General features: G+C 42.0%; 1 protein-coding gene and 1 non-coding gene across 6 annotated transcripts in view; one reads left to right on the plus strand and one right to left on the minus strand.

Moving 5' to 3' along the window:
- Positions 1–12,091, minus strand: part of MAPRE2 (microtubule associated protein RP/EB family member 2) — a 187,387-nt gene that overhangs the window by 71,117 nt on the left and 104,179 nt on the right. For all 5 annotated transcript variants that reach the window (XM_019986572.2, XM_070778752.1, XM_070778751.1 and 2 more), the window contains one exon: positions 11,636–11,763. In XM_019986572.2, the coding sequence (XP_019842131.2) occupies positions 11,636–11,756 (121 nt within the window). In that variant the 5' untranslated portion in view covers positions 11,757–11,763. The remainder of the gene's footprint in view (positions 1–11,635; positions 11,764–12,091) is intronic.
- Positions 2,001–2,073, plus strand: TRNAG-CCC (transfer RNA glycine (anticodon CCC)). Its single transcript has one exon. It is a non-coding gene; the product is annotated as a tRNA-Gly (tRNA).

Consider the following 12,091-nt stretch of genomic DNA (forward strand, 5'->3'; position numbering starts at 1 on the left):
CGCTCACTAAAAATCTGCTGACTTTAGGAATACCTGAAGCGATATGTTAGAACATCAAAAAATAGCTAAATAGTCATGGTTGTTCAGTCGCTAAGTCATGTCTGACCCTTTGTGACCCCATGGACTGCAGCATGTCACGCTTCCCTGTCCTTCACCATCTTCCAGAGTTTGTGCAAATGCCTGTCCATTAAGTCGGTGATGCCATCCAACCATCTCATCCTGTCACCCTCTTCTTCTTCTGCCCTCAATCTTTCCCAGCATCAGGGTCTTTTCCAATGAGTTGACTCTTCACATCTGGTGGTCAAAGTACTGGAGCTTCAGTTTCAGCATTAGCAATAGTACATTTACTCAAAACCCCCAAATTTCTCTTTTCAAATGTTCAACCTGAACGTTTCAATTAAATTCCATTTCAGAAATATTTATTAATCACCCACTAAATCCACATGGCTCTTTGGCCAAAGACTCAAGAAGTTTTCTAGGCTGACATACCCTGAATATTCACTGAAAGGGCTGATGCTGATGCTGGGGCTCCAATACTTTGGCCACCTGATGCAAAGAGCCGACTCACTGGAAAAGACCCTGAAGCTGGGAAAGACTGAGGGCAGGAGACAGGGGCGCCAAACATTTTCTGCCTAAAATATCCTTTTGCCACATTTTACCTTTGAGCAGAAATCCGTCTTTTGTTAAGTTTAGCCCAAGCATCGTCTTCTCGATGGAGCTTTTCTATTCCCAGTACGGAATTAGCTGTTTCACTACAACGGCTACAAAAGCCAAGTAGTAAGTTGGACTTGCATTTTAATTAGCCATCTCTCTTAGCCGACTGCTGGGTAACTCTCTACCAGCTCTTTAAAATGGGGGCTGGGGTCCAATTCATCTTTCTACTATGCTGGCACAGGGTCCGCTGTGACTGTAAACTGCCGGCAGCTCTAGAATTTCCTTTATAGAAGAGGTTTAGGGGCTGCAACCCAGCTGGAACTGGGAAACAGATATGAAAGGAGGCTAGAACTGGGTGGGGACAGATGACTATTTTTTTTTTTTCCTTTATTTTTAGTGGAGTATAGTTGCTTTACAGAGTTGTGTTAGTTTCCGCTGTACACTGAAGTGAATCAGCTGTATGTTTTTATATATCCCCCCTTTTTTGGATTTCCTTTCCGATTAGGTCACCGCAGAGCACAGAGGAGAGTTCCCTGTGGAGGTTCTCATTAGTTATCTATTTTATACATATTGGTGTGTATGTGTCAATCCCAATCTTCCAATTCATCTCCCTGCTCCCTCCCACCCCCTTGGTATCCATATGTTTGCTCTCTACATCTGTGTCTCTATTTCTGCCTCGTGAACAGGGTGATCTATTTTCCTAGATTCTGCATATATGCATTAATACATTTGCTTTTCTCTGACTTATTTCACCCTGGATGACAGTCTCTAGGTCTATCTACATCTCGGCAAATGGAACAGTTTCAGACAACTATTCCTAAATGTTGCACCAGCATGTCCCTTTTGTACAGGGCTAAGCAAACATCAGCTTTTCATAAGAAAGGAGCTGGAGAAGGACTGAAAGAGGCACCCAGCACAGCTACCGCGATACAGGCTCGGTGAACAGTGATTCCTTGAGTGACCCAGTATATATAAAACAAGATTATTCTAGAAGATGTTCTTTTTCTCACTGAGGAATTGAGGATGTTATTAGTAAGTGTCTTCACAGCTCCAAGTTTATTAAAACAAGCCTGGGTCCAACATAAGGAAAGGGCTACATGCCTGGGCTTCAAATGTGCATGTGTGTGTCTCTAAGGAGCCATGACTCTGGTTACCGCTCCACTGACCAGGGATTATCCCAAGAGACCTGAATCAGAGCAGGTGGCAACATGTCAGATCCCTCTAGCCTTGCTTAGAGGGCAAGAGAGTTTAGAGCAGGAGAGAAGAAAGGAGACCAGGTAGGGGAAGGGGGCACGTCCTCCCCGACCCACTCTCAGCAGGCAGAGCAAAAAGGAGTTTGAGGGACTTCCCTGGTGGTCCAGTGGCTAAGACTCTGCACTCCCAATGCAGGGGACCCGGGTTCAATCCCTGGGCAGGGAACTAGATCCCATATGCCGCAACTAAGCTCAGGTGCAGCCAAATAAATAATATTAACAACAACAACAACAAAAACCCAACCCATTTTTTAAAAATTCTAACATTGAGAGCAAAATCTTGTGTTTCTACTAGCATCTCACTACCTTTGCTAAGAAAGTTCTTGATAATGATGCCAGGTCATGGTGTAAAACCCACAGAATACCAGCTGTGTCTCATTTTCTCAATGAGTAACTGCAAGGGTGGGGATACGGACTTCTAGCTACTCTGTTCCTAGAGCCGTTCATTGGGCATCTGATAAATGGATATATAAAAAAAAAAAAATCAGAAACGTGGGCATGTGCACACACACACACACGCCCCTCTCCCACATCTACAGACACACACACACACACACACACACACACACACACACACCCTCTCCCACATCTATAGCGGCCGCACACATGAACAAGAAGAGAGGAAGCTGGTGAGCCAGGGAGGTTCCAACTAGCATCCGCCATGAACACTTAGCTTCTTTGGGCTTTTATCCTCTTATATAAAACAGGAATAAAAAAGTCCCATTGTTCTTCTACACACAGTTGTTACAAGAATTAAAACAGATAATACATATAAAGCACAATGAAAATGCTGAAGAATGACACATAAAAGTTGAGGCCTTATGACATCATTTTGCCCCTAATGTATAAAACCATGCATTATGTGGCTGGTTATAAATAATCGGAGCTATAAAAATGAATAGGATGGAATGGAGTTGTTTCAGCTATGAAATATGAATCTCCAAAATGCATGTTTTAGACTCAAAGGGCAAAGAACCAAAGAACAAAATGAGGTCCTTGGCCTCCTCCTAGCAAAGTAAGGAGATGAACACATTCCTAAGATCCTCAAGTTTATCTACTGAAAAACATTCAAGGGCTTCTCCAGTCCTTAAGTCTTTCCCCAGATAAACATATGAGGTGCTTAAGTAATCACAAATTCATTTATAAAAGGAAATGTCTATTTTCCCCCAATTTTCTACTCTTCCTGTTAAAGTCTTTAGATGATCTAAACTGAAGAGGAGAAAAGGGAAAGGAAAAAAAAAGCGATATAAATATGAAATAATCTTTCATAAAGACTACACCCATCATATAAGTAATTACCATCTTTAGGAAAAATCAACATAACTTACAATACGTTAGAACATACACATTTTTCCTTAAGATACTTGTTTTATAGATCTTGGTGAATGATTTCAAAATAAACATATCATTATGCTGAGCATCTTATCGTAAAGCAAAGGCAAAAATCAGAGAAGGGGCTCTGAAGGTTTCTGAAATCGCAGTTATGAATCACAAAACTCACCATTTCCTTGGGCTCTAGCACTGAGTCCCACAGCCTTCACCAAGATTTCTGGGGTCTCAATACTGAGGCTCCAGGCTTAAAGCTAATGAAGTCGGTGCTGGGGATTTGGAGGTTCATTCCTCAACTGAAGCACTCTCATCAGTATCCCCTTCATCACCTGCCCACGGTACAACAATTCTCATCTCTAGACTCACACCTGTGGACAGGTGAAACCTAGCAGAATCTTAACTACAGTAGATTAAAGAAAAACATCTGAACCCAAGGGGAGATTGCATGATAAAGAGTTTGCGAATTAGCAATACACTTACTCAGAACCCAGAAGACTGTATTCATCTATTGACATCTGGGAATTTTCTCAGATAAGGGAAAACAGTTAAGAGATGAAAGTCTAGGATTCAATTAAGGGTACTGCTTTATACAAATTCCTACAATTATTAAATTTTGTGATGTTATTGAAAATTCTCGAAGGCAATCATTAGCTAAAATTTCTAATAACATGTCACCGCTTTGCTTTGTTCCAGTTAAGGCACTATATTAAGTTCACGGTGCTTACATGTTCCTTGGTTTTTTTGGTTAGTATATAAACTGCCAGCCTTCATCCCAGGTGACCTGTCTGCCCTGTTTTACCTTCCCTGGTTTATAATGATCATCTCTACCAAGGAAGGACTCCAGTAGAAAGGGACAAGAACCAAGAGGACATATGTGTACCTATGACCCTCTGGAAAATACTAATGGAGCTGCCTGACACCTCTCTAGTTAAAGATCTGAGCAGTGATCACTGGCTTCCCAGAACTGCAAATATTTGTTGCATTTCTCCCAAAGAAATGAACAATTCCACGGTTTCCTGAGAAAATCCCAGATGTATGCAGTTTCTTCAAAGAAATAGAGTAAAAACAACTTTCACATACTCATATGACATCATCAGGAAAAACTCTACATTCCTCTTAGAGAAACAACACCCTTCATGTATTTAAGGGCTGGACCTAATAAAACACACATTATCCTACGTCCTGGTCATTCCATGTGACTCAAGAAGAAGGATTTCTGAGGTGTTTGGCCATTCTAAGGCATCCAGGCAGCACCCACTTCCTCCCAAAGAACCTGAAGGAAGGCACATCTCCACGGACTGTGTCCCACCTTTCCTCAGCAGGCTCACAGCTCTTCCAGAACAGGACGACTGTGTGTGCTCTCTAGTTTTTTTCAGGACAGTGCCCTGCTGTACTGAGCTCTTAGCGGACCACAACTCCGTCTCATTAATCCAGGTCCCCGGGGCTTAGACCAAAGAAGGGCTCACAACGTGTGTGTCAAATAAAAGAAACTGGGTCATGTGTGGAGACGTGAGTGGACCTAGACAGTGTCATACAGAGAGAAGTAATTCAGAGACAGAAAAACAAATACCGTGTATTAACATATATGTGGAATCTAGAAAAATGGCAGTGAGGATCTTACTTGCCGAAATGGAGACAGATGTAAAGAACAAATGTTAAGGATACCAAGGAGGAGAGGGGAGTGGAAGGAATTGCGAGACTGGGATTCACACACATACCCTACTGATACTGTATATAAAAGTGAAAATGAAAGTCGCTCAGTCGTGTCCTACTCTTTATGACCCCATGGACTATACAGTTCATGAAATTCTCTAGGCCAGAATACTGGAGTGGGTAGCCTTTCCCTTCTCCAGGGGGTCTTCTCAACCCAGGGATTGAATCCAGGTCTCCCACATTGCAGGCGGATTCTTTACCAGCTGAGCCACAAGGGAGGCTCAGGAATACTGGAGTGGGTAGCCTATCCCTTCTCTAGCGGATCTTCCCAACCCAGGAATCGAACCGGGGTCTCCTGCATTACAGGTGGGTTCTTTGCCAACTGAGCTATCAGGGAAGCCCAGTACTATACATAAAAGAGAGAACTGATGCGGACTTCTCAGGTGGTGCAGTGGTAAAGAATCCATCTGCCAATGCAGAAGGAACAAGAGATGCGAGTTCCATCCCTGGGTCGGGAAGATCCCCTGGAGTAGGAAATGGCGACCCACTCCAGTGTTCTTGCTTGGAGCATTCCATGGATAGAGGAGCCTGGCAGGCTACAGTCCATGGGGTCACAAAGAGTCGGACATCACTGAGCAACTGCATGCGCGCACACACACCATGAGGTCACATGGTATAGCCCAGGGAACTCTGCTTAATGCACTGTGGTGACCTGAGTGCAAAGGAAGTCCAGAAGGGAGGGGATGCATGTATATGCATGGCTGATGCATTCTGCTGTAGAACAGAAACTCACACATTGTAAAGCAACTATAAAAAAAAAAAGGTGGTGGAAAAAAAACTGATTGTCAGAACTGAATACAGTAATGAGACAAAGAGATGGCTGATTGCTTTCAGTATCAATACATATGTATGTGTGCATGTATGTACATACAGAAACACAAATATCTCCTCCATCTACTTATGGGGCAGCTGGATAAATGAAGGTGAGTGCATACACACTTCTTCCCACCACGGTATTTAGCATTACAGAATGCAGTGAACAGAAAAGCCCAACAAAAACAGCAATTTAGGTTTATTTTTGGTAACAAAGGATCAAATATATATATATAAACAAACACATTTAGAAGGAAAAAATACTATTATTTTCCATATTCTACTCAAAAAATAAACTCCTTTCAAGTGGCACATTAGTGGAGACACGGGAGTGTATTACCCACTGCAGCAGCTAAACCCTATTCTGAATCTCCTTCCCCTGATTTTTCAACTCACTTTTTGTCCCTCTGCTCTCCAGTTAGTTAGTTTGCTGAGACCAAGTAAATAGATTTTAAAAACCATCTTCAGCCAAATAAAATCAGAGAAAAACTACGGACAAAACCCCTAAACCCCCACCTCTAAGTAATACATCACAAATATGAATAATATTCCACTGTAATACAATGACATCTGCAACAACAGTAACACAATCCAAGATGACTTAACTTTCTGAAAGCAAGTAGCAAGCAATGATATTTTATAAAGCTAAGTAAGCTCTGGAGCTACCAGACACCGACAAAATATCCTTACTTGGTTTCGGTTCAACGAGAGGAGGTCTACTAAATTTAGACTCTGAGCTGATTTCATCAGCAACCTGTCCTCCTGACAGAAGTCTCTGCGGACAGGAGGGAGAAACACTGGGGTGGGATCGACTTATTTCATAGGCACAGACCGCAGCCCCAAACGGTCACAAAGCGCATAGGTCCTGGGCATGGCTGACAGCCGCCCCTCTAAATCCGGCAGTGCTGCTTGCTGTACAGCCTAGTCCTTTCCGGGAGCCATCAAGGACTCAGAATGGTCAGTATGACTGCGACACAACCAGCTGGACTCAGGAGCTTTCCTGGAAGAAGTAAACACCAAACACTTGATCCAAGACAAAGCTTGAAACCATCTAGAGCGAGAGCACGAAATGAAACTGAATCAAATCCTGATCATGTTTCTGTCTCTTTTTTAAAAATAAATTGCTAGTCAAGAGAAGACCTAAAATTTTTTCATTTAAAAAATGATTTAATTCAAACTACAATTTATTCAAATACTAAAATGCTCAGGAAAATAACTGAGCTGTTATAACCAGCCTGGGGACAGGTGTGGCATCTGAGCATCAGCAGTTTGCTCGTCCTGTGGAGGGAGTGGGGAGGAGAAAGGAGATGGGGGAGAAGGAGAGGACAGTCTGCAACAGCCTCCAGGGCGAGGGGGTGTCGCTGGTCAGCTGCTGGCTGGCCAGGCTCTGCCAGTGACTCAGTCGTGGACCCAATGGCTTGGCTGCCTGCATCCCAGTTGAGGGGACAGGACTGGGGCAGAGAGATGGCTGTCAGAAAAAAGCCTCAAAGGAAATTCATGTATCAGAGCAGAGGATGGGGAGGGTGAAGAGGAAAAGGGAAGGTACATTCTTTTCACTCCCAACCTCCCGCCTCACTTCTCTTTGCTTTTCTGCTCCAGACAGATCACTAATCTCCATCCTCTCAAAAATGGTATTTCTAGTCACTTAAGTGAATTTCATGGCTTCTTAAGCACCATACTGTCCATCTTTCTCTTTTTTAAATTAAAAAAAAAATTATTTTCTGTCTTAAATATATGCCCATTCTCTTAAATCCCTTATAAAATTCTATCAAACTGGTTTGAGCTGGTACTAAAGTAAAACCAAAACGTCACTCTGCAAAAAACCCTAGAAATTTTATAAAGCAGTTGAACTAAAACAAAAAATCGTTTTAGGCCAAACTAATCTGGTATTTCACATGGTTCAATCCCCCATCCCAACATGGGAAATCCACAAATATTCGTCTTCAAATCAAACATAGATGAGCCATATACTGTCATATTACTAGGCAGTATTCACACCCATTGACAGTCTGGCCTTCATTAATGTAGTCCAGTTTTTCACCTGAAACATAAAGGTTGCTGCTCACAAGACATGGATGCAAACTAAAGATGCATATGACTGTATAACCCAGATTTCATGTTCAAAGTCAATTTCATAAGGTTACATTCCTGGGTTGAAATAACAGGAAAACAACAAGTCACTGTCATCCTTTTGCAACTTACAACATGTTTCAAAATGTTAAACCTCACACCATTCACTTTTATAAAGCTTTAAAAATGCTTAGATGGAAACAAATGAGATGATATAAAGGTAGAAAATTCTGCAGAAAAAGATGCACACATGTGAAGCAGTATGTCAGCTATTCATGAGCTAAAGAAAAGCTGATGTTAGTTGTAATGATAGCTGGAGGGAGAGCTCTTAGCTGGAAATAAAGAAACAAATAGGAAATAATGCAAATGGGGAAAAAACATGCCAAAGGGGGACTGACAGTATTGGAACATAAGTCTTTAGGAAAAAGAGTAAGGAACAATTTTACTGAACAAGAAAAAAACATCAGTTAAATATGTGAAGGTATTTTGTGTGTTTTCCCATAGCTTACGACTAAAATAAAATTATACACAGTAAACTAAAGGAATTCAAATGAAAGTAAAAGAAAAAGATATTATCCAAGAAATCGGACTACTCATTATAAGTGTGCTGAGGACAAATCACTAAGGTCACCAATATCTGGTTTTGTTCTTATCCTAATGGCACTGTCCTCGCTGCCTGCAAAGTCTTCTAGAACAAAGAAGGGTATAAATAAATAAGTTCATAAATAAATGAAATGATAGAATTTCTTGCCAAATGCCACTGTTGAAGATAAAAGTCAAAGACTAAAGTATGAATAAGGAAACTGTGCCAGGTAAATTCTGGATATTTTTACTGTTGGTGGTTTGGGGTTCCTCTAAAATGCACAGCAAGCTCTTGGCTGCAGCCCAGAAGTACTTGGGGTGCTTGCTGGCTGGCACACTTGAGGCTTCGCACAGCCAGAGATGCTGATTTAGAAAGTCAAGGATCCCAAAAACTGGCATTCTTAAGCAGCTTCTCAGAAGATTAGAAATGCATTTAGTCCCCAGTTTACACTTTGATGAAATGACTGTCTAAAATAAAACACCCGTTTCTCTACTATGGGGATTAACATGTTTATTTGCTTTTTGAGGGAAAAAATACAACATATTTGGTAGCCAGTGAGTTACCCTAATGAAAATTATCTGTTCTCATGATCAAAATGGTTTCCACAGGTTTCATCAAGCCACACTGGATGGCAACGTAGGTACATATGGTTGGAAAATGCACACCAACGCTTTCTTTAAGGTAACTGTTCAAGAACCCTTCACAAATGCTGCTAAAATTTTACTGAATTTGCCTTATGAGAAATTGAAAAGATATGCAAAGAAATTATATATACATATACACAGAACAGATACACACACACATGGACACTCTAGCATTTACTACTGCTGTATCTAAAAATTCTAATTTGCTTCTCATTTCATTTGTCTGCAAAAACTCCCACAAATATGTTAAACAGGAAGTTCCTCATGGGCCCCTTGGACACTTTAGACCCATGACTGGCAATTTTCTCTATGACTGTTTTTTCTTATCTCCTTCCTTCTCTGTGTCTCTTTTTTTCTGGATAACCAACCCCATGGCCCTTATCCGCAAGTATACACAGCCACTTTATGGGAAAGATACACAGTTTTGTCTTTGCCCCACAGCAGTTTCAAACTGATTTGCATTCATCCTAAAATGAGCACTTCTGAGGGAAGAACGTGGGTCAGGCCCCATGGAGAAGCGAACCCACAATTACAATGTAAAGTGATATTTGTTATTAATAGAAAAGGGATGGCTGATAACAGAAAACACTCTGGTGTTTTTTTTTTTCCTCCAGCAAATTAAAAATAAAATATTAAGCCCTCCCTGGTGGTACAGTGGATAGGAACCTGCTTGCCAATGCAGGGGACACGGGTTTGATTTCTGGTCTGGAAAGAGTCCACAGGCGGCCGGGCAACTAAGCCCCTGTGCCACAACTACTGAGTCCAAGTACCTAGAGCCCATGTTCTGCAACAAGAGAAGTCACCGCAACGAGAAGCCCACGCACGACGAAGTGCAGAGCCCCGCTCCCTGCAACGAGAGAAAGCCCACGCACAGCAACAAAGACCCAGGGCAACCAAATACATACATAAATACTTTCTTTTAGAAATAAAATAAAATAGCAGGGCACTCCAAAACGCAGAGCAAGAACAGCACCAGAAAACCTGAGTGCAGATCTGCAGCTGAGCAGGATGCAACAGGGGCCATTTCTGACAGTCATTGCTAGAGTCATTTCAATAGGCAAACAACACATTTTTCCTGGGTGTCATCACAGTCTTAAGTCGGCTTTTCTCCAGATCGTACTAAAGGGTAAAGAACTGCTTGGTTTGCATCCACTACTGATCTCCCAAATCAGAGGGCTGATGCCTGAAGCCTGGACACAGAGCCGGTGGGTCAGGCAAGGCCTAGGTTCTGGACACCCTACTGTCTTGCTCGTGAGAAAATGATGACGCGAGAAGAGGTGTCAGTAGAAGAGAAGTTTGTCCGCTAGTTGATTCTAATCCAGCCTAGATGCAGAGAAGCGAGAGTGTCCTCTCTGGTGGGCCTGGACTAGTGGGGGCTGATGGCCCTGCATGAAATCTGTCTACACAAGACTCACAGGATGTCCTGCTGTGGCCTCAGCATCGCCACACCAGCTACACCTGAAGACGCTTCTGTATCGATCATGTCTCATGGGATTTCACACGAATCCATCTCAGGAATATTTTCTCGTCCCTAATGCCATTTTGGGTCAGAGGCAGAGAGAAAATCTCTCACCTATTAGTTCATAAGAAGAAAATACTTCCTGTTCCAAAAGGAAAACTATGTCTCTGCTAAATACTCTAACCTAAGAATGAATTACTTCACTAGTGACATGTTCTTCAACAAGCCTGCACTTAATCACTGAAATCAAATGTTTTTTGTTTTTTTTTTTAATTTAGCTCTATATGCACTCCTTACACACCTACTTCATAGTAGGCAGGGTGCCGCCTCAGATACTTGACAAAGAATGAGACACAGCCCTGCCCTCAAGGGCTCTGGGAACCTTCAGGGGAATAAAGGCTGGACCTTCTAACACAGCGTGGTAGGCATTATTCTGGAAGGGTGCTGGGCACGGTGCTCCAGGAACACCATGAAGCCTGGGAGGTCTGGGGAACCCTTCAGAGGGGATGACAATGAGCTGGATTTTAAAGTGTGAACAAGATTTTACTGCAAATGAAGAGAAGGGGAAAGACTTTTTGGCAACGGGAGCATGAAAAAAATCCATGCAATGCAAAAGGGAAGGAGTCTTTAGGAACAAAGAGTATCGTGGGGCAGAGGCGCAGGGCAGGGAGATGTGGACCATGAAACCAAGGAGATGGACAGCAGCCAGAGGGAAAGGACCTTATCAGTCACGTAAAACAGCGAATTTTATCCTGTAGGAAGGACAACGTGGCGCCCGGAATGTTTATAAGAAAGGGTTTTGCAGGATCCAATCTGCATTTTTAGGAAGAGATGTGTGGTGGCTTACTGGGGGGGGTGACAGAGAAAAGGCTGGGAGATCAGTTACAGAGCTTCAGCGAGATCACTCATAACACGTTTTGGGGTAGCTCGATGCTCTTTGGTGAACATCATCATTTTCCCCCATATGTTCATTAATTATACCTGAGGTTTTCTCCTTAAATTATCTATTGAAGCTGTATATATATATATTCCTATTCCAAATACATCATCTTTGGTTTATAAAATCACATTCCACATGAGTAAACGTTTAGGTAAATACTTAAAAGAATGCTCTTACCTGAACAAAGCTGTTCCACTTTTGTGTAGTTTAAAGATACTATGTCATTAACCCAAGCGATGATGTCATGTCTGCTCATAGTCTCTTGGGTTATCGAGGTAGAATACACATTGACCGCCATTCCCCAACTAGAAAAAACAAACAAACAACATTTATTTACCTAAAAGGAAAAAAATGAACTCAGAAAGATGACAGACATCCATCCAACCCTGGCAGAACTCTTATACGGTTAAAACTCATATACGGTTTGTGCATCATCATTTTACGTCTCCTTCAACTTGGTTCAAATGTTGTTCAGGCTCTGAGATTCCTAATGTCTCATGTAATTTAGTGTCTCAGAAGATGAGTTGGGAACAAATTTTTTTTTTTTTAATCAGCTTTAGAGAAAAGGAAATTCCCTTCAGAAACAGGATACACACATGTTTCATTCGGGGAAAAAAAAAAAAAAAAGTCTTC

Source organism: Bos indicus, chromosome 24 (genome assembly GCF_029378745.1).
Source record: "Bos indicus isolate NIAB-ARS_2022 breed Sahiwal x Tharparkar chromosome 24, NIAB-ARS_B.indTharparkar_mat_pri_1.0, whole genome shotgun sequence".
Lineage (NCBI taxonomy): Eukaryota > Metazoa > Chordata > Mammalia > Artiodactyla > Bovidae > Bos > Bos indicus.